At 39.1% G+C, this 21,741-nt stretch overlaps 1 protein-coding gene across 1 annotated transcript in view; it reads left to right on the top strand.

Moving 5' to 3' along the window:
- The window catches only part of zgc:77151 (uncharacterized protein LOC337153 homolog), a 73,605-nt gene extending 57,484 nt beyond the window's left edge, over positions 1–16,121 (top strand). Inside the window, exons 11-12 of the mRNA XM_022206902.2 lie at positions 3,438–3,635; positions 6,596–16,121. Of these exons, the coding sequence (XP_022062594.1) occupies positions 3,438–3,635; positions 6,596–7,708 (1,311 nt within the window). The 3' untranslated portion in view covers positions 7,709–16,121. The remainder of the gene's footprint in view (positions 1–3,437; positions 3,636–6,595) is intronic.
- The last annotated feature ends 5,620 nt before the right edge of the window (positions 16,122–21,741 follow it).

Below are 21,741 nucleotides of genomic sequence, written 5' to 3'. Positions count from 1 at the left end.
TGTATCAAACTTACAAAGAGCTAAAGTTACGTACCTGTCTAGGAGAAGCACAGCCAGCTCGGCATCTGTTTTGATTCCTTTTTGCTCCCGGAATTCTCTCCACCTCTGAAATGCCTGTCCAAGATCAACTTTTCTTTTGCTTCGTTGTCGATCTGACAACCTTTTTGCTTGCAGACTTTGCTCCGTTCGCTTCCTTTTGCGCTCCATGTCTGTCATCTTGTCAACCAGCTCTCCGCTCTGCTACTGCTAAACAACTAGCTCCGCTCTGCTCCGCTCCGTCAGCGCACCGTATTTGCTGTAAATCGCTCAGTCTCTCACAGGAAATTCTAGACGAGTCGACAAAAAATTAATAAAATGCAAATATTTACAAAACCAAAATGATTCATGAATCGAAAATGGGGGCATTAATAAGTGTAAATAACGAAGATTCATCCACATTAATATGAGACTTTGTTACGAGCATAAAAATCTTCCTCGGTGGGTCTTTAATGTACACATGCATAACACACACCTGTGCTCAGCCCAGGGTCATTTTTTAAGATTTCATCCGTAGAAAATTATACGACTGAGCAGCTTTGGCGGAGTACTGCTCTCTGAGTGCTTTTCTAGTTGTTTAAGTGAAACACACCGCATGCCAGTTGTCTTGCATTGCGCTGCATCTTGAGCTGTGATCCAGTGAATGCCCTAAAGCTAATTTATATGAAGTATACTGACAGTCAATAGAAACTTTGAGGTACAAATGTACACAGAATTCTACTTGTAGGGGGGTTGTAATTATTCATTGTGGATTTACTGATGATCTAGTGCCCTGGTAGTTGAGATAATGATGAGTTGTCATTTTGTCATGATTCATTGCACATGGGTTGGTCACTTTGCAAAAGTGAACCAAATACACACCAAGCAATACTCAGTGAGTATCTGCACAATTTGAGAATGGGTTTGAAGGCCTATATGAAGGCCCAAAAAAGGCCATCATTGTTAGTCCAGTGAACAGCATCATGCCGCGTCTATCACATGAACAACGTCTCCGGGCACTGGGTATGGTGGAGGCCGGTTTGAGCTACAGTGATGTATCCAGGCGTATGGGCTGTTCCCAACCCACAATCAGAAGCCTGGTCCAAAGCATGCGCCGACGGATTGCTGCCTGCATCGAATCAAATGGAGGCCATACTCGGTATTGACTGTTGTGACTTTGTGTTTGGCAGGTGCCGTTTTCTTTTGTGAAATTCTTTATTTTGAAATCATTCTTGAAACTTTAGATTTTTGTTTCTGTATGCCAATATGCTAAACAAATGATTCATATGAAGAAAATCCAGTTTCGGGCTTCAAAATAAGAATTATGTTGAAAAATATGGTCTCAAAGTTTTTAATGACTGTCAGTGTAGTTTAATTTATTCAAACGCTGCGTAAATGTCTACACTAGCTGTCGTTGAACTAAAATGACGACAGATTCAGCAGCTTATTTCTCACCTCAACTTCTTTCAGAAATACTTTTCGCTGAACTGTTTTCATAATAAAAGACAAAGTTTTCAACGAAGCTGCCATGTTAGTTTGACGTGTCTACTGGACTAAAGCTCTGAAGGGCTGTCATTTGACCACCTTGTGGTCCACTAGTGACTCATCCACCAAGCAGCAATATTCAGATGCGGGTTCCATGCGAGAATAAACGGCCCTGTGGACATGTAGCTTGCCGTAGCTTACGTTAGCTTTGGTGCTAAAAGCAACATGTGATCAGAAAACTCTTTGTTGTGCAATTTGCACACAAACATGCTTTTGTCCAAGCTGCCATCGGGAAGTTATTTAAAGAAAACTTTCCACTCAACCAGTCTTGTCTTCCTTCATTATTCTTCAAACTTTCTTGATGTCACTCTGTGAGTCCTGTGCATCTTCTCCACTGCTGGTAAACAGACTTTAGGTTCATTAGCGCCACCTACTGGCATGGAGTGTTCATCAGTGTTACCATTGTGCCAGGAATTAGGGAACTGAGAAAGGTGCAATTAAATGTTATTTTTTTAATGTGTTTTATTTTTGTAATTGAATCATTGAAATTAGCGCGTTAAAGTCCCTTCACTAATTTATTTCTGCTGTAGGACGCTTGATGTTAGAACCTGACTGATGTCGTCTGTGCTCAAAATGTGTATGAGTTGATCATTACCTCCGCCAGGAGGTTATGTAATCACCGGAGTTCGTTTGTCTGTCTGTCGTCTGTGTGTGTGTGTGTGTGTGTGTGTGTGTGTGTGTGTGTGTGTGTGTGTGTGTGTGTGTGTGTGTGTGTGTGTGTGTGTGTGTGTGTGTGTGTGTGTGTGTGTGTGTCTGTTTGTCTGTTAACAGCATAACTCAAAAAGTCATGGACGGATTTTCACCAAATTTTTACAGGATGTCCGGAAGAGCACAAGTAACAATCGATTAGATTTTGGAGGTGATCTGGATCACCGTCTGGATCCAGGATTTTTTGAAGGTCGAAGGACAATTGAGAGATGGCCGCCAGGCCGCCTCTCAATTGGACAGACAGAGGTCGTTGCAACGATCCCGGGCGACGGCCGAATCCCCCACGGCAGGTTCGGGCTTCCCGGGCGAGTCGGGACCGACGAAACAAAGCGGCGGCGACGCGTGCGGTACAGTCACACGCGCGCGCAACAGTACCATCACGTGCGTCCCTGCAACGATCCCGGGCGACGGCCGAATCCCCCGCGGCCACTTCGGGCTGCCCGGGCGAGTCGGGACCGACGAAACGAAGCGGCGGCGACGCGTACGGTACCGTTACACGCGCACAACGGTACGTGCGTGCGGCGGCGCTGCGTGCAAAGCACTGTGCTGTTACACTGTACTGTACATGCATATTATGCTTTCTGCACAAACTGTTGAAACTCAATACAATCCGTCCATGACTTTTTGAGTTATGCTGTTAACAGACAGGCAGACAGATGGCCTGGCGGAGGTCTGCGCTCTCCGAGTGCTTTTCTAGTTATTGATTTATTATGAAAATTCTTCCAAAGTGGCATCCCTCACATCCGGCCACATATTTGTTCTCCTTCTATGGCAGCAGACATAACCAAAGAGTTGATATTGATTAATTTAATTTAAAGAAACACTCTGATTGGATCATGACACCCCTAGTTATAGACCAACCAGATTCAGTGTTTAGACTGAGACACCTGAATGGATGTGAAAGTAATTTGGTCATTTAGTGTCTTGTTTTCTTGTTTTATGTCTGGTTTTTGGCATTTCGTGTCACATTTCTCTTGCTTAGTGTGATTTTTGTCTCGCGTTTTTCTTTTTTTGTGTCTAAATTTAGGCATTTTGGTTCTTGCTTTCCTTGTTTATGTCATTTTTTTCCTTTTGTGGTCATCTTATTTTTTGTCTGTCTTCTGTTATTTTATGAAGTGCAGCGGTTGTAAAAGGAAAGACTTTGACTCACTTTTCTTCTCTCCGAACAGATCGTGAACCCAAACGGCTCCATGGTGGTGAAGAGAGGTCGAGGTCGGCCGCCGGGAACCCGGAACAAGGCGACGCTGATCGCTCAGGCCAGACTGTTGGCTCAGCAGCAGGCCAAAGTCAAAACAGAGTGTCAGCCACAGAACCCTCTGATTCCAGGAAAAGGCAGAGGAGCACCGACGGCCAGCAGCACACACCGGGTAACAGGAATACGGCAGTTACTGTTCATCTGCAGGAACGTCAGTAGATTAAAGGACGCCAGGCCAAGATTTACCTTCATATGATAAATATTTTCAGAGTTACAGACCCTTGAAGTGCATAGAGATGGTCTGAAGTTCCATCATTTCTGAACTTCAGAACTTCATCAGTTCAACAGATAGACACAGGAGGAAAAACACATCTGAGTTCTGTCAAACCAGATCAGTTTTACTTCCGCTGCAGGCCTCACAATCTAAACACTACATCTGGTTTCACTTCATTTCTTCTAATAACCAACTTCAAGCACCAGTATTATGGGATGCATCATAGTTTCATGTCACAAACAGACAACACTCTCCCAAAGATGTATAAAATGACCAAATGTCACAATAAATGACAAAAATGAGACAAAAAAACAAGACACTAAATGCCTACATCTATACAGAAATCAAGAAAAATGAGGGACAAAATCTTACAAAACAAGAGAAATGTGATACGAAGCGCCAAAAACCAGACACAAAACAAAGAAACAGGACACTAAAAGTCAAAACTGAGAAGCAAAAATGACTAAAACAACAAACAAAATGACCACAGTAAGAAAAAGACAAATAAAACACAAAACTGATGTAAAATCACAGAATGGAGACAACGATGACCAAACACCAGTAAAAGAACTGACAAAATCAGAAAAACAAAACACAAAATGTTCAACCAAATCAGTTTTAGATCCATCCAGGTGTCTCAATCTAAACACTAAATCTGGTTTCTGTTCATTTTCTCTGTAACCAGCTGTGATCATCAGTATTATGGGATGGATCCTAGTGTGAACAGTTTAATGTCTGTGACACAGAGTCATAGAAACAATCATTGGTGTCCTGGATGTGTTTCTGTTTTCTGATAATTCATCACAGAAAACTCTACAGTGCATTCTGGGTAAACTTTAAGGCTCATATCAGCATGTTGGTAGGTGGTTGGTTACAACTATTACAGGGTTCTCACCAGCGCATTTCAGCGTAACGGCCCGTAACGCTGTGATTAGGGCCGCTTTGCCAGCGCATTTCAAAGATTACGCTGTTGTTATGAGAGTGTGGGGCTCCGTCATATGAGAGGGAGAGAGAGCAGCGTGTGTGTGTGGGAGAGAGGGGGAGAGTGAGATGTCCAAGCGACCTTGAATGCAGCACGAGCGAGAGACACGGCAGTCGGTTCAGTCGGTTCGGTAGAGGAGGAGAGAAGGTGTGTAGTTCTGGGTTGGCGGTGCTGTGCGGTTCAGCCACTGTTGATAGACAATAAAGGCTGCAGTGTTCTTCGATACGGCTGGGCTCCTGTGTCTTTGCCTCTACGGCTGCTGAGGAAGTGAAGGGGGTTAACCCCGGGCTTCCTGACCACGGTCGGGGGCCGAACAGGAAGGGTTAACACTGTGATTAAGGCCGCTACGCTGTTATTTTGACAGATAACGCCATGTGCGTTTGTATTTATCGACTGGGTGCCTATCTAGGTTAATTTATGTCTCCCCACCTCAGCCGTACTTTCCTGTCGATTGACCTGTTCCCGTCTATTGCGCGCGCGCAGGACATGGACTGTATATATAGTGGATGTAGCATCTGGCTCCAGAATTGAAGCCCACCCGGAAGTGTCAAAAACTTGCAATATCACGCCGTCCGCTAGGGTTGGCTCCAAAAAGCTTTTTCTCCATAGACCCCAATTCATTTTTGGAAAAAATAAAATTTGATAGACTGATTTTCTACAGCTCAGGATTTTTTTCCCGTTAGTTTTCATGGTCAAAATTAGAGATCAGGTGGCCGATCTTAAAATAAATCAATACTGAATTTTAAATAAATCGTTAAAGTTGGCGGAGCCAGGGGGCGTGGCTATACTTGATAGACAGCAACAGAAGCCTCTGCGTCACTGGCTCCAAAAAATCCAAAACGGCGACCAGGAAGTAGCAAAATCCGGGCTTCATTTTCTCGGCGTTGAAACCAACGGGTGACGTCACGATTAGTTTACGCCTGGTGCAGGATCACCTGCCGTTACGCTGAAAAAAATCCTGGTGAGAACCCTGTATTAGACACAATAAAAGGATCATTTTTACACACAGTTTAATCATAGTTGGGTCATTTTGGATAAGTTTTTGTAATTTTGGGGAAAAAAATAGTAAATTTGGAGATATTTCTGATCATTTTAGGTGCGTTTTGAGGTTACTTTGGACGTCTTTTGCTTAATTTCATGAAAATTTCGAGTCATGTTGGACAAATTTAGGGGAAGAAGTGCATGTTGGGTAAACTTTTAAGGCTCATCATCATCATGTTAGTAGGTGGTTGGTCAGACCTATTAGAGGCAATGAGGGTAATCTTTCCACACAATTTGATCATTTTGGACAATTTTGGGTCATTTCAGGGGAGCTTTTGTCCTTTTTGGCAAAAAAAAATTTGTAATTTAGGAGATGTTTCTGATCTTTTTAGGTGAGTTTTGGGGTTATTTTGGAAGTATTTTGAGTCATTCTGGACAAGTTTAGGGGAAAAAGTGCATTCTGGGTAAACTTTAAGGCTCATATCATTATGTGTGATCGTTGGTTGGTCAGAACCATTAGAGACAATGAAAGAATCATTTTTACCCATAATTAATTCCATTATTTTGTCTGTCAGAAACATTTCAGTGTTTCTGTGTTGAACATTTAATATTTTGAAGCAGTTATGAGTTTCAGAAATGACGGGAAAAAGTAAAATGAATGAAATTTAGAGCCGCCCTCATCTGTTTTAAAGGTCTAACTTCACAGTATGAAGGTACAATTTATCTTGGTTTTATTAAATATACTATAGTTATTGTAGATCAAAGCTCAGCTGATTCTGAGGACGTCATGTTTGTGGTTTTTCACATTTGGTTGATCTCACATGAATACTCACCAGCAGAACTCCTGATAGAGCCCAATAATGATGGCATTATTCTTCTTCTCTCGTCCCTGCAGCCCATCCAGCCGGCCATCCTGCCCGTCAACATGCCCCTCACCCCCGACCTGTCCCCCATGTCCACCCCCTTCCTCCCCTTCCAGCCCAAACCGAAGGACCTGAAGCCGGACCGAGGCCAGTGTGGACCTCCAGGCGTCCTCCTCTCCACGCTGCCTCGCCACTTCGTCGGAGGCTCTCTGGGCGGCTTCAGCCCCATCAAAGGCATTTGTCCTCTGGATGTCTTCAGGAGCCGCATAAGCCTCCAGCGGGGCCTGGAGAGTCCGGCGCTGACGCCTCAGGACCCGACGCAGCTCCACCCGACCATCTTCACCCTGCAGCCCAAAGGAGGAAGCCCCGACACGCCTCACCCCAGCGGGGAGCAGCCTCAGCCCCACCAGCACCACAACCGCTGCTCCGGCTGTAACCCGGACGACGGCGGCCAGAGGGGGGGCGGTCGGGACCCCAGAAGTCGGCCGCCGCTGCCGCCTCTCCGGGTTCTGCCCCTGAACCTGGACTGCAGCGTTCAGGTGTGTCAGCTGATGAGGACTCGTTGTCTGGACTCGTCTCAGCTGCAGAGCTTCACCCGCCGCCTGTCCGAGGCCCTGTCTCAGGACCTGAGCACCAAGCCGCCGTGCTCCCCCATCACCCCGCCGCCCGAGCAAGCGCTGCCCCTCAACCTCAGCAAGCGCTTCGTCACCAAGAGAGCCGGCGCCGAGGGACCGGAGCCGAGCCGGTCCGCTGTCAATGGAAACACCGAGCAGCCGTCATCCAAGAGACCCAGAGCCGGATTCACGGAGCGGGCCGAGGACTTCAGCCTGGGGGGGAGGTCCAGCTCCACGGACCACGGAGGACAGGAGGTGGAGGCCAAGAACCAGGAGGAACCGGCGGACCTGAGCTCCCCCAGCAGGATCCGGGCCTTTCTGCTGGGGCTGCCCCCCTTCCAGGTGAAGCTTGAGGAGGATCTGAACGGAATGAGGTTCGACAAGTTCCTCCCATCAGGATCGGCGGCCGAGACACAGATGGAGGGAGGCATGAAGACGGAGGATGAGGAAAGAATCAAGTCTGAGCAGGAGGAGAGGGATCCGGGTTCTGAGCTGAAGAGAGCCGGGAACACGGACACACACTGTTTTTAGCATTAATCTGCTCACGTTGGATCTGAAGACCGTCGGATCAGTCGGGGTTTGAAAAGAGGAGCAGGGATGTTTCTTTTCTTCTTCAAGAACATTTTATCTTTGGTTATTTCTTTTTGTTTTGTGTCGTTGATTGAACTTCACAGACCACACATGACAATCACACACCAGTTTCTCTTCCTTTCCGTTGGTTTAAGGTAAAAAAGATACCGAGGAGTGAGTTCACAAACACTGCCATAACCTCCATAACACTATTAACTCCACTATTCAATGTTCAGCTGAAATATTGAATAAGATCCACGACTCAAAATAAACATCACATGTATGGGTGATGCTATGCATCAAGACGTCATTGACTAGCATCCAGAGTGTACTGTAGTTTGGTAGTTTCATTTTTAAATTGTACTCTACTTCTGTAGAGAGATAGTTATTTTCTGATAAAGTGTTTAGATGTTATCTGGAGCTCAGAGCAAGAAGCTCAGAGCTCGGTCTTCACGCTATAGCTCGTTAAGTGAAGCGTTTCTATAGTCCTGCTTGTTAGCTCAACTTATATAAACTTTTCTTACACATACGTGCCTTAATCGGCCTGCGATCTGCTTCATCGCTGGCTTCACATACATCCACCTAAAGAGATACCTTGATGTTGGACCAGTTTAGCTTCTGCTCCTTCCACCGCAGGGCTGCCTGAGACGTACAAACACGTTTTCTGACCAAACTTTTAGGTTTAAATTGGTCTGAAGAGACTTTCGATACCAGCTTCCAGTGTTAAGGTTCAACTCTCCTCACGTTCGCCATCGCTGCTGCCGTTCAGGTTAGACTTCATGACATGTAGCCCCAACATTCAGACTACCTCAGGTTCTTTTAGCACGTCGCTTTTCACCGGCTTTATCTGTTTCAGGGGGTGGAGCCTCTCCCAGCATGCACTGGGGCAGGATGCTCGTCTGCCTGGTGTTAGAGGAAAAAGCTGGAGTTCATTAAAAAGACCAAAACCAACGTAAGAAACCATGTGTCTGTCTGGGACTGTTTTCAGATTCATCCACATTTATCGCTGGTTTTGGTCTTTGAATGACATGAATATCCAGGTTTCCCCTTTAAGCTGCAGTCTGTGTCTGTATGTCGTTTTGCTTGGTGTTGATGAGCGCCTTTCAGTCTCCACACTGACCTATCAGGTAGTCAGGCAGAGTAAATGTTAGCCTCATGCTGCTGGTTTTTCCTAAGGAGATGAACAAATCATCTGCCTGGAAAAGGGTGGAAATTCTGTCAGTTAGAGGAGAACATACATGCCACGCTCACATCTGAACACAAACTGTCTCAAACCACTGTTTGTAGTTTCATGAGACACTTAAACTCCTTCAAAACCATAAGCTTTTGGTATTTTTTGCACAAATTGAGCAGAGTGAAGCCAGCTTGTTTCCTCTCTTTTATCTGTACCTATAAAGCTACAACCAGGAAGCAGCTCAGCTTAGCATGAAGACGGTAAACCTGTGGAAACAGTTAGCATGGCTCTGTTGAATCTAAACGGTTAAGTGTTTAAGGTTTTGAAGAGGTTTGTGTTTTTTAAATTGGTCACAGTTAAGTCCTTTATGATTTCTTAGTTGTATCAAGGAATACAATCTTACTTTTGGCAAATTTTGAAACTGAGAAACGTAGAATAAACTCATGAAATATCTCAGCTTTAACATGAAATTTGGTCAAGTTTTCAGAAATCAAAGTTGAGTTGTTCAAAAAGTAGTTTCTCTTTTCAAATCAAAATATAAACTTGATGGTTTCGGGCTGAAGAATGGTGTAATTTCGGTGGTTTTGTTTCAAGATTTGCAAAGTTTACACTTGACTTTTTGGCAATCCAGCAGAGTGAATGTCACATAAATGTTGAACAAGTCAGAATTTTCTATCATGGTTAAGATTCAATGCGATAAAGGTTCAAACAGTGGTTTAATCCTTCAATGTAGGGCTTTTCTCGTCAAAGTAAAACCCCGTAGATGCCCCAAATTGATTTTGTCTTAATAAAGTGAATCAATCAACCAGTGGAAACCTCAACAAAAAATCATGATGCTAAGCTAAGCTAACCACCTTCAGACATCATTTGTTCCCAGGACTTGCACAAATATTAGTGACATATTTTTCTACATTTTTAATTTGTGTACACACTGCCTGCAGTTCAGCTGAAAAATATAAAACTGTATCGTCCCCGTTGGTCACAGTTGATTCGTTCACGGATTCTTAGTTGCATCAAGGAATACAAGCTTTTTTCTTTTTTTTCTTTAACAGAATCAGGTTCATTTTTGGAAAATTTCTCAATAAGGCATGTCAAATAAATCAACAAAATATCTCAATTTCTAGCTGAATTTTGGTCAAGTTTTCCAAAATCATGTCAAAGAAGAATTGTTCAAGAAGTAGTTTCTCTTTGAAATCAAAATCTGACCACATGCCTTTATCGTCACATGAGAGATTTTGCTGCCGCATTTAGGGTAGATTAATATAAAAGTTAAATACTGTAAACTAATGTTTTAATTCTTTAATGTAATTTTTTTCTTCTGGAAGTAAAACCCTGTGGATGCCTGACTTGTGAGAATTTTGTCTCAAAGTGAATCGACAAACCAGTCGACACCACAACAAATAATCATTATGCTAAGCTAACCGCCTCCAGACATGAACTGTTACAAAGCCTGGCAGAAATAGTAGTCACTCCTATAAATATTTTACTATATTTTTACTTTGTGTAAACACTGTAGTTCAGCGGAAAAATCTCTGAATTTTTGTCTCGTCCCTGTTGGTCACAGTTGATTTGATCACGGCTTCCAAGCTGCATCAAGGAACGCTTTTTTGTTTATTTTTATAGAGTCTGGTTTATTTTGGGTACATTTTTAAACAAGACATGTCGATTTAATTAATATAATGTTTCAATTTTTGTGTTGTAATTTGAATAAATTTGCCCAAATCAAAGACAAGTTGTTCACAGAGTAGTTTCTCTTTCAGATCATAATTAAACTAAATCGCTGCAGAGGAAAGATTCTACGGTCTCTAAAAGGATGAATACTGCAAACTAGTGGTTTAATTCTTTTAAGTTCCTCATGAAAGTAAAACCTCGTAGATGCCCGACTTGTGAGAATTTTGTCTTAATAAAGTGAGTCGACAAACCAATCGAAGAAACAACAAATAATCATGATGCTAAGCTAAGTCTCCGGACATGAATTGATTCCATGCCTGGCAGAAATAATAGTGACTCCTATAAATATTTTACTGTATTTTTACTTTGTGTAAACACTGCCAGCAGTTCAGCTGAAATGTTTCAGAATACTTGTCTCATCCTTGTTGGTCACAATTGAATCAACCATGGCTTTCAACACCACAACAGACATTATGCTAAGCTAAGCTAAGCTAAGCTAACCGCCTCCGGATGTGAGCGTGACCTCAGATCTTCTCCTCTGATTCTGACTTGTAACCTGTGTATCTGATTGTGAAATGACTGGGTTTGTTTGGTTTTTTTTTTAAAACCTGCAGCATTTTTTTTTTGCTTCACTTCACCAAAGAACGTTTAAGCCGCTCGCCTGCTTCCTGCTCGTCTAAAGTGCCAATGCAGCGACTCCTTATTGTGTAGCTGAAATAAAAAACACCACAAAAACATCAAGGTATCCCTTTAGAATCGCAGCCTTCTGTTTGTTTCTCCACACGTTGGTTCAGATTTGCACACCTACTGTACTCATTTGCTCTCCCGTGTTATATTTTTAAAAATATTTTCTCCTTTCTTCTGCCAGCATTTTATTTTAGAAACACCGACGTTAACTGGTGCTGTTTATTCTTAGTTATCGCCATATTGTTGTTGTTGTTTTTTTTATTTTGATAAAACTGCAATTTTCTTATCGTGCCGCAAGTCAGTAAAAGAGAGTTTTAAGAAAATATTTTAAAAAGAATTAAAAGAAACGGTGACTTGTTTGTGGACACACTTGCAGTTTTTTTTGTTTTTTTCTCTCTTTATTTTTCTGTTTTTCTTTGTGAATGAATGCATGAGTAGAGAAACGGTAGCCGAGCAGATGCACCAAAGTCCTCCACAAATACAGCCAGTCGGTGTTTCAGGATCAGCTTTAAATGTCTGTTTTCTCAGCAGTAACGAGGAGAATTCGTCGATGCAGTATCTGACAACAGGGTAACTACTGTGAGCGTCTCTCCGCTTCATCGTGTCAGTAAACAATTATTTATTGTCGAGTGTTTCCGAGCAGCAGCGGGGCCTCGATGTGCTTCAGAGAAACCAGTTTGTGCGACTGAAGTGTGAACGCTCGACTTCTTAAACTTTTGCAGTTTTAGTCCTTTTATTTGCTTAAGAAAGAACCTAAGTCTGTAAAAACACTTCGAACATTTCAGATGTTTGAGAATTTGTTGGTTTATTGAGATTAGAGCTGCAGTTAACTGTTATTTTTATCCATAAATCAATCAATTGATAAAGAAATCTAAACGATTTACACACTTGAGAAGCTGGAATGACTGAATTTATCCCAAAAGGTTTGTGTGAAATTGATTGAGGCTTGAAAATTCAAATCCATCTGACGTTGGTGACTTTATTAAGGATTAGTAACATGAAAACGACTTTCTTGATTTGTTTAGTCTCATTAAAATTAAACATTTCTGACTAATGAACCAAATATTAATTTAAATACAAATAACAAATTTGTTGTTTTTCACATGTGAATGACTTAAAGTTCAAATTATTGCTGATTAATTTCTTACCTATCAGATATTTTTAGTGTTGTAGTAACAAAAACCTTCATTATCATTAAATCTGCAGCTTATTTTCTTGGTTAAACGATGTCTTTAGTCTGTAATAATGTCCAAAATGTGAGGTCTTTTTATTAATATTAACAAAAACTGCATGAAATTCGTGGTTTTTGTTCATTCTGATGTTACAATAACTCAGACAGGTCAATGGTGATGCAGACGTTCAGGCGTTTTACTCGATTTTATGTACGAAAAAGTGACAGAAGTAGTCATGTGAAACAAAGACAAGTTTTTAAATGTTCGTGAACCTACGTTATGCTTTTCGACAGAGCTGAAACCTGCTGCTACCTTTAAGGCATCAAGGGCCTTTCTAAAAACTGATCAGTTTAATTCTAAACTGAGATTTACATTTAAAATCTATAAAAATTGAGCCCAGTGGAACATTTCTGCTCCCGTCACATTATTTTTCATCACTGTGGGGTCATTTTTCACGGCAACATAAAGTTCTGAACAATTCGTGTGCAGTTGTCATAAATCCTCAACAAAACAAAGCAGAAACAAACATTTTTTTGAGTATTGAGTTTACTTAAAAAAAAGAACTCGAATTAACATGTCATGTTTTTCCAAGTGACCACAGCTGCTACCAGGACAGGGAAAAATAATAGCGACCCTCCATAATATAGATATTTTTACCAAATTTTTACAAACACCGCCTGCAGTTCAGCCGAAAAATCTTGTCCCTGTTGGTCTCAATTGAGTCTTTTTTTTGCATCAAGGAACACAAATTTCTATAGAATCTGGTTTACTTTTGGCAAATTTTGAAACGAGGAATATAGAATAATTCTATAAAATATCTGTCTGAAAACTTTTTTAGTGCACAAAGTAATTTCTCTTTGAGGTTAAAGTCACATCAAACGCCTTTATTGTTGTTACAGATGGAAGATTTTGCTGCCTCAAATGTAAATGCTATAGAATATAGTTAAAATAGTGGTTTTATCCTTTAATGTAAAGATTTTCTCTATGAAAGTAAAACCCCGTAGATTCCCGTAGACTGAATCGTCCAACCAGTCGACACCACAACAAATGATCATTATGCTAAGATAAGCTACGCGCCTCCAGATGTGAGTCATTACTAGGACTGGACAAAATAATAGTGACTCAACATGCTACATCAACATCCTTGTGTAAACACTGCCTGCAGTTCAGCCGAAAAATATAAAACTTTTTCTATCATCCCCGTTGGTCACAGTTGAGTCGATCATGGCTTCTACGTTGCATCCAGGAACAAACTTTATTTTTTACCTAATCTGACTTATTTTGGACAATTTTTTTATGTGAGAAATGCAGAATAATTTGATGAACTACATCCCCTGTCAAAAGTTTTGAGACGGGTTCTAATTTATTTCAATAAGAAAGTGTCTCTAAACGTTTGACAGGGGGTGTATCTAAAATTTTTAGATAATTCTAAAATTGGTCAACTTTTCCCAAATCACGTCAAGGATGAGTCGTACACAAAGTAGTTTCTTTTTAAGGAAAATAAAAATCACATGAACTGTCTTAATTTTTGTTGCAGATTAAAGATTTTGCCACCTCCAGGGTTAAATTCACAATGTCTGTGTTGTTTCTAACTTCATTTTTGTTTTGTTTTTTGGGTAATTTGATACCAAATTTTCAACATTTTTTGATCGAGTTAAACCAGTCGACTTGAACTGAAACGTTCACGAAGTTGCTTCAGCGGCACAAACTGGTTTCCTCCCAGTCAAACCGGTTTCCTCTGTAACAGGACTTTATTTTTCCTGCGTGTACCGACGAGGAGAGGGGAGCTCTGGTAGTTTAGCAGCGTGTTCAACACAGCTGAGTAGTTTTTCTTTGGTTATTTAAGTTTGTTCAGGTTCCTGTAGTTATTATCTCCTTGTTCTTCTCCTTTGATATGTTTTTAAATGTTTACATTTTGTTATGCATGTTCTCAGATCTCTCATATCCAGTGTTTTGCACACTTCTCCAGCATCTCCATCGGCACCGCTCGCTCATGTAGTTCTTCAAGCTAAGTGCCTGCGGTTGGAGTTTGTTGGCGAGCAGCGACTGTTGTTGGAGGTTTTGTTGTCGACCTGCAGAGACTCTGGTGACGTTCACCGAGATGAGCGATCAAATTAAAGGTGCCGCATGACGCATTTTAACAGCGTCGCATTTGTTTGACTCCCAAAACGACCGACCAAGTCTGTGGTTTTCACATCTCGAGAAATCGGAGAGCTTCGATTCGTTGTTTATCTATGAGAAACGATTATTGAAAAATGTGCAGAATAGTTTCTTAATTCGACCATTTTGTGTATAAAATGTTGGAATACGGTGATAAAAGTCCACCAGCAGATTGTCTTTAGGAGCTAAACTGAAGGACAAAACTGCAGATTTACAAACTGGAACCAGTGAATTTGTCATGTTCTTGGGTTAAAAAGTCAAAGTAATGAGAATAGAATGACCACCAGCAGTCCAAAGATTGTGTTAAGGAACTGAAATGAATGAGAAATTCTGTAGATTTAATCTTGTAGGTTTGATTTACACATTAGAAACCCAATTTATTTACAATTGACAGACCCAACGAAACTTGTCGGGTTTGTAAATATCCAAAGTCAAAGTAATGAAAAAAAATGTTCACACCAGTAAAACTATTGTCTTTTTCAGCTAAAATGAGCAACAAATGCTGCAGATTTTAATCTCATCAGATCGATATATGCGTGTCAAAGCCAACAAAATATATCAGATTTGTACAGCTGTGGAACTTAAAACCCAACAAAGTGGAACCAGGCAATTTGTCACATTTTGTATTAAAAAAAAATTAAAATCCAATTATGCAAGTTTGTGTGCCGGCTTCAGCTTCATTTTATTAAATGATCTCTAAATCCGCTTTTTAACGAAACCAGTAATCCAAATATAGTAATAAAACCTAAGAAATGTGTTGCAGAAAATACCTGAAATCTGAATTTGTCTGATTTTCTGGAGTTCCTTGAAAATTCTCAGATTTTTGTGGCCTTAATCTCACCTGTGCAGCACACAATAATGGTAATATTTTCACTTTCAGTGTAAAAAAAAAATCTGAAAAAGTTTGTGAAACATGAGTTGGAGCTCTCAAGATCTTAAATAAAAATCCGTAAAAAAGTTTGTAAAATTTGGGTGCAGCTCTCGAGAGACCTTGAATAAAAATCTGTGAAAAAGTTCAGATTTTTTTACCAAAGAGAAATCCAGCAGATTTCCTCACCAGCACGCTGAAGATTTGACTTTGAATATGAATTATTGCTGGATATTCGAATGTTTTCACTCAAAAAGACGACAGAACGACTGAATGTTTCATCGATGAGAAGCTTCTCGTTTTCCGGATGTTAACTCGCCTCATGTGGCACCTTTTACAAACTCTTGGATGTTACCAACTTATGAATGTTTTTGTCAAATCTTTGTTTTTAGTTTCACGTTTTTGTCTTTTTATTTTTTAAACGATCTCGGATCAACGCAGCGTCTTCGGCTTCTTTTCTCCACAAACTTTGCTGAATTTTCGGACGCTTCAAGGAGTTTTGATTCTCGTGTTCGAACGATTTGAAACGGAACTCCACTTTTAGTTTTTTGTTTTGTTTCTGTAAACGGTAAACGGCTGGCAGTGTCAGGTACCATTCCATTTTAACACTGTATATTTATAATAAAAGTAATCTGTTAATAACCTCTGAGTGCTGTTTGCTTTTATTTTAGATTTCATTTTGATGCAACTTCTGCAGAATGAAACATCAGAGTGAGTAAAAGTTAAAAAAATTATGAGGAAAAAAGAAAGTTTAAAATTTAAATTCTAAAGAACCTTTATTCAATCCTAAGATTCGGGGAAAACTACTTTTAAAGGAAATTTATGTTCACAAGAAATAAACTGTAGCATTAGAATCAAGTCAAAATTTCAAAGTAAAGTAAATTTTTGAGGCGTAATTGTATGAAAAGTAAAATTATTCCAACATCAAGCCACAATTTTATACAAAAATGGACATCAATGAAATCAATTAAAAATCTCAGGATAAAATATATTTGAAAGAAAATTTTAAGAGGATAATGGAAGTGTAAGATGAGAATTGCCTCGTAATTTCAGAGTAAAGGTGATGATATTAAATTTCTAGTTTTGGAGGAAAAAAGGTATGATCATTATATTATTTTTACAATATAAAGTCAGAATTCCCCTAAAATGAAGTTAGAATTTTTTAAGTTAAAATTTTGGAATGAAACCTGTAAAGAAAATAATATTTTAAGAGATTCATCTCAGAATTTCTCAAAAAATGTTTTACTTAAATATAAAATAAATCAGTCTTTTAAAAAAAACAAAAAACAAAAGAAAATTTTACACTAAATGAGAATCAAGTCAAAATGTCAGAAAAAAACTTTCAAAGAAAATGTTTTATAAAAATGATGAATCATAATTTCTAAAAGCAAAAAAAGCATTAGAGATTAAATCTCATGCTGCAGTTTAAGTTAAAACATTTGAATAAATCTGATAATTTTCCGATAAATTAACTTGATGAACTATCAAGATAAAATGCCTTTTAAAGAAAATTTTATTTTAATGAGAATTAATTTGTGATTTCAAAGTACAGGTATAATTATAGTTTTAATTTTGATAATTAATTGTGATTAGAACCATTATTACAATATTAGGCAATAATTTTATACAAAAATTTTGAATTTTGTTAAGAATTTAAATCTAGTTTGAGAAGAAAAATTGTGAGAATGAAATTTCAGATTAAAGGACAAGTTAAAAATTCAGGATAAAACATCTTTTTAAAGAAAATATGATTTCATGAGAATTAATTCAGAATTATACCTTAAACACAGATTAGTTTTTGTTTAGTGGCGCAGTTGTATGAAATTCAAATTATGAGAAAATAAAGAGATTTGTTGAAAATTACACATTTTATTTAAATCAGACAAAAAGGTCACAGTGAGATTAAAGCAAAACCATTTTTTGAAATTAAATGAGGATTAGGTCAAATAATCAGGATGAAACATTTTTAAATGTCAGTTTATGAAAATTAATTTCTCCATAAAAGTGATATAGAAGTAAAGTTTTATTTTTGAGTAAAGTAAAGTTTTTACAGTGAAAAGTCAGAATTCTCTACAAATTAGTTTACATTTTAGTTTAGATTTATTATTTTAAGAAGAGTCATAATAAGATTAATGCTTTAGAAGTTCTAATTTTAATTTGTTTTAAAAGCCAAAAAAATGTCCAACCATAAAGTCAAGTTCTAATATTATATTAAAGCATTGAGTTCATTTTTAGTACAATTTTGATTGTGTTATTTTAGATAATCATAAATTTATTGCTCATTTTATGCTATTTTTTAAGAAAATACATAAATATGTGATTTATTACAATTTTTTGACAGACATTAAATACCAAACACATTACGTTCTCATAGTATAAAGATAAAATACCCTAAAAATACTCCAGATTTTATTAACAAGGTTGCTGTGATTCCTCAGACCGACCGCCAGGTGGAGCCAAAGATCTGCAGCACAAAAACCTCATCAGCTCTTTATTTGCTGTTTTTTTCTCTCTCAGTTTTGACATAAAAGTCTGTTGTTGTTTTTTTAACATTTTCAGTCTTCATTCCTTCAGGTTCCCTCCTCCAGCTCCTCCTGTTGTTTGTTTTTGTTTATTTCTTCCTCAGGTTGAAGCTTGAATCAAATCTTCTCACAGAAATTCTCAGATTTCTGAGGTTTTTTTCTGCCAGCGGGGACTCTGCAGAGTAAACACCGGCTGTGAGGAGGAAATGAACACATTCCTCAGTCTGCTGCTGGACCTTTGTTTCCCATTCTTTCTGTCTTAAAGTTGTTTTTTCCACCTCTGAGACCAGATTTAAACACCACTTTTTTCAGGTAATTTAAACAGAAACTTCCTCCTTCAAACTATTTTCAGTTGTTAAACAAAAACATCTGGTTTCATCCATTAAATCATTTATCTAAATATGGCCAAAAAATAATAACAAAACTGTTTAAATCTGAAAAAATAACATCTAAAAAATGGTTTCCGTCTTGAATATTCTTCATTTTTCTTTCAGTAAACAGTGAGTATTTGTAAATAATCATATTTATTTGCTGATTTCAACCCTGGAGGAGGAGACACAGATGGTAAACAGACTTTGTCTTTCCTTTTGTTCCGTCTTCCACCTGTCGTCCTCCCAGTATAGAAGCCAATCAATAAATCGATCAATTCCTCTCCGACTCGGAGGACGAGAATCGATTCTTGAAGCACAAAGAATAAACAAACAACAAAACAACTAAGCAGCGTTTCCTCCAGTTTGTTTGCTAAAAACGACAGAAATACCTGAACAGGAGGTCAGAAAGTCCACAAAGACACCAGAGAACAGATCAGGTTTGATCTGCTGTCTGGGTTCCTCCTCGTTTGTTTTTCTTTGTTTCTTCTAGAAGCCTCTAAAATCTCAACATTCACAATTTTAATATAATTATTAATCTTTTTGTCTTTCCGCCAAACGGCTGCAAACACAAATATCCTGTTTGTTTAGTTTTTTGTGTTTTAGTGAAGTTGAAGTAAGTGAACACGTTTATAGGTGACTTGTATTGGGGTAAAATTACATTAAAATTAGATTTTTCAGATTAATGTTAGTTTTCTTCAATATGCAGGTTACCTCAACAGTCTTTTATGAGAAACATGAAATCAAAGTTGAGTTAAACGGCCGCTCGTGGCTTCAAGTTGTCATATTTAACATCTTTTACCAAAAAACAAGCAGATGAAATGATGGAAATTACAACGACTCACAAATCCAACAGATTCACAAACCTGAGAAGCTAAAACCAATGAATTAGTCGTATTTTAGTGTTAAAACTGACACGTGGTCTAAATTAAGTAACTAACTTAATTAGCTTCAACTTATATTATTATTTTTTTCTGGTATTTTACTAAAAACATGACCACACAAATCAAACCATGGAGTCAAACAGCTGCTGGTAGCTTCAAATTGTCGTATTTAACCAAAAATATCAGGTAAAATCTTGGAAACTAGAAAAAAACTACCTCGTTAATTGAACAAATTACACTTTTTTAAAGATTATTCTCTAGAAAAATTACATTCTTTTCTTTCTTCTTCAGCTTTCAAGATGAGTTTGAGCTAAAATAATAAACTTCTGCATCATTTTACCTCATTTTACATTAATGTTCATGTTTTTGGTGGTGGAGACCAAAAATGGAGCAAAAAATGTGAATATTGGATTCAAAGAGACTGATAGCAGCTTCTAAAATAAAAATATTTTCTTTTCTGCTTCATGATATTAAACAGAATATTTATTAGTGACTTAACAACTAATGGATTAATCTAGAAAACAGTTGAATCGACAAAGAAAATAACCAGCCTTTTATTTATTAAAAAAACAAGTTAGAATCGCGCAGAATATCTCTGATGTTTGTAGTTTTGGGCTTCAATCAATTCTTATTTTCATCATCATCAATCAGATTAATTCTTTAATAAACCATGAAATCTTATTCAAATATTTATAGTTTTCCTGACTGACGATCCAAATCTGATCATACTGTAAAGAGCAAAATGTTTAAAACACTTGAAGCCAATAGATGTTTTTATTCATTAAAATAATAACTTCTGAAGTCCTGAATTTCAATTTTTTGTGTTCCTGATTAGGGCTGAAGTCTGTCAGACATACATGGTAATAAAAATAATCTTTATTTACAGGTCTAATAAATGTCCTAATGTAAATCCTCAGAGTGTCCACCAACATTAAAAACATTCTGTATGTCACAGTTTGTTGTCTGAGAGGTTTAAAGTAAATTAGATTTTCATTGTTAAATAGCTCAGGAGACAAGTTTCCTTCCAAAAGCTCAAATTGCCGCTAATCTTCTTTGGATTCCAGTAGACTCTGACCTAATTCTGCAGGATTTATGGCTGCTTTTCGCTGGATTAAAACTCTCTGCTTTTCTAAGTGTTATTTATTCCTTCATGGAGCTGGAAGTCAGGGTGATCTGCAGCCTAACGGCTAATCGGTCCAGTCAGAGCCTCCATTCAGAAACAGAAGTTCAGTGTCAGTTCATTCTGTGTCTCCGTCAGAAGAGTTTAAGCAGATTTACAGCTTCAGAAAAGACAAGAACAAGTTTGATTTTTAATATTTCTGCATCCATCCATCCATCCATCCATCCATCCATCCATCCATCATCCATCCATCCATCCATCCATCCATCATCCATTTATCCATCCATCCGTCCATCCATCCATCCATCCATCCATCATCCGTCATCCATCCGTCATCCATCCATCATCCATTTATCCATCCATCCATCCATCATCCATTTATCCATCCATCCATCCATCATCCATTTATCCATCCATCCATCCATCATCCATCCATCCATCCATCCATCCATCCATCCATCATCCATCCATCCATCCATCCATCCATCCATCATCCATCCATCCATCCATCATCCGTCATCCATCCATCATCCATTTATCCATCCATCCATCCATCATCCATTTATCCATCCATCCATCCATCATCCATTTATCCATCCATCCATCCATCATCCATCCATCCATCCATCCATCCATCCATCATCCATCCATCCATCATCCATTTATCCATCCATCCATCCATCATCCATCCATCCATCCATCCATCCATCCATCATCCATCCATCCATCCATCCATCCATCCATCCATCATCCATCCATCCATCATCCATCCATCCATCCATCCATCCATCCATCCATCCATCCATCATCAGTCCATCACGACAGACCTTCAAACTTCATGTGGCCTTCAGATGAGCTCAAGAACAGTGCTTCAGCAGAGAGCTTCATGGAATGGGTTTCCATGGCCGAGCAGCTGCATCCAAGCCGTACATCACCAAGTGCAATGCAAAGCGTGGGATGCAATGGTGGAAAGCATGCCACCACTGGTGGAGACGCCTTCTCTGGAGTGACCAATCACGCTTCTCCATCTGGTAATCTGATGGACCAGTCTGGGTTTGATGGTTGCCAGGAGAACCATACTTGTCGGACTGCATTGTGCCAAGTGTAAAGTTTGGTGGAGGGGGGATTATGGTGTGGGCTTGTTTTTCAGGAGCTGGGCTTGGCCCCTTAGTTCCAGTGAAAGGAACTTTGTGGGAACAGTTTGGAGCTGGCCCCTTCCTCTTCCAACATGTCTGTGCAGCAGTACACAAAGCAAGCTCCATAAAGACATGGATGACAGAGTCTGGTGTGGATGAACTTGACTGGCCTGCACAGAGTCCTGACCTCAACCCGATAGAACACCTTTGGGATGAATAAGAGCAGAGACTG

Source organism: Acanthochromis polyacanthus, chromosome 17 (genome assembly GCF_021347895.1).
Source record: "Acanthochromis polyacanthus isolate Apoly-LR-REF ecotype Palm Island chromosome 17, KAUST_Apoly_ChrSc, whole genome shotgun sequence".
In the NCBI taxonomy this organism is placed as follows: Eukaryota; Metazoa; Chordata; class Actinopteri; family Pomacentridae; genus Acanthochromis; species Acanthochromis polyacanthus.
This window is presented reverse-complemented; position numbering and strand designations above follow the sequence as displayed.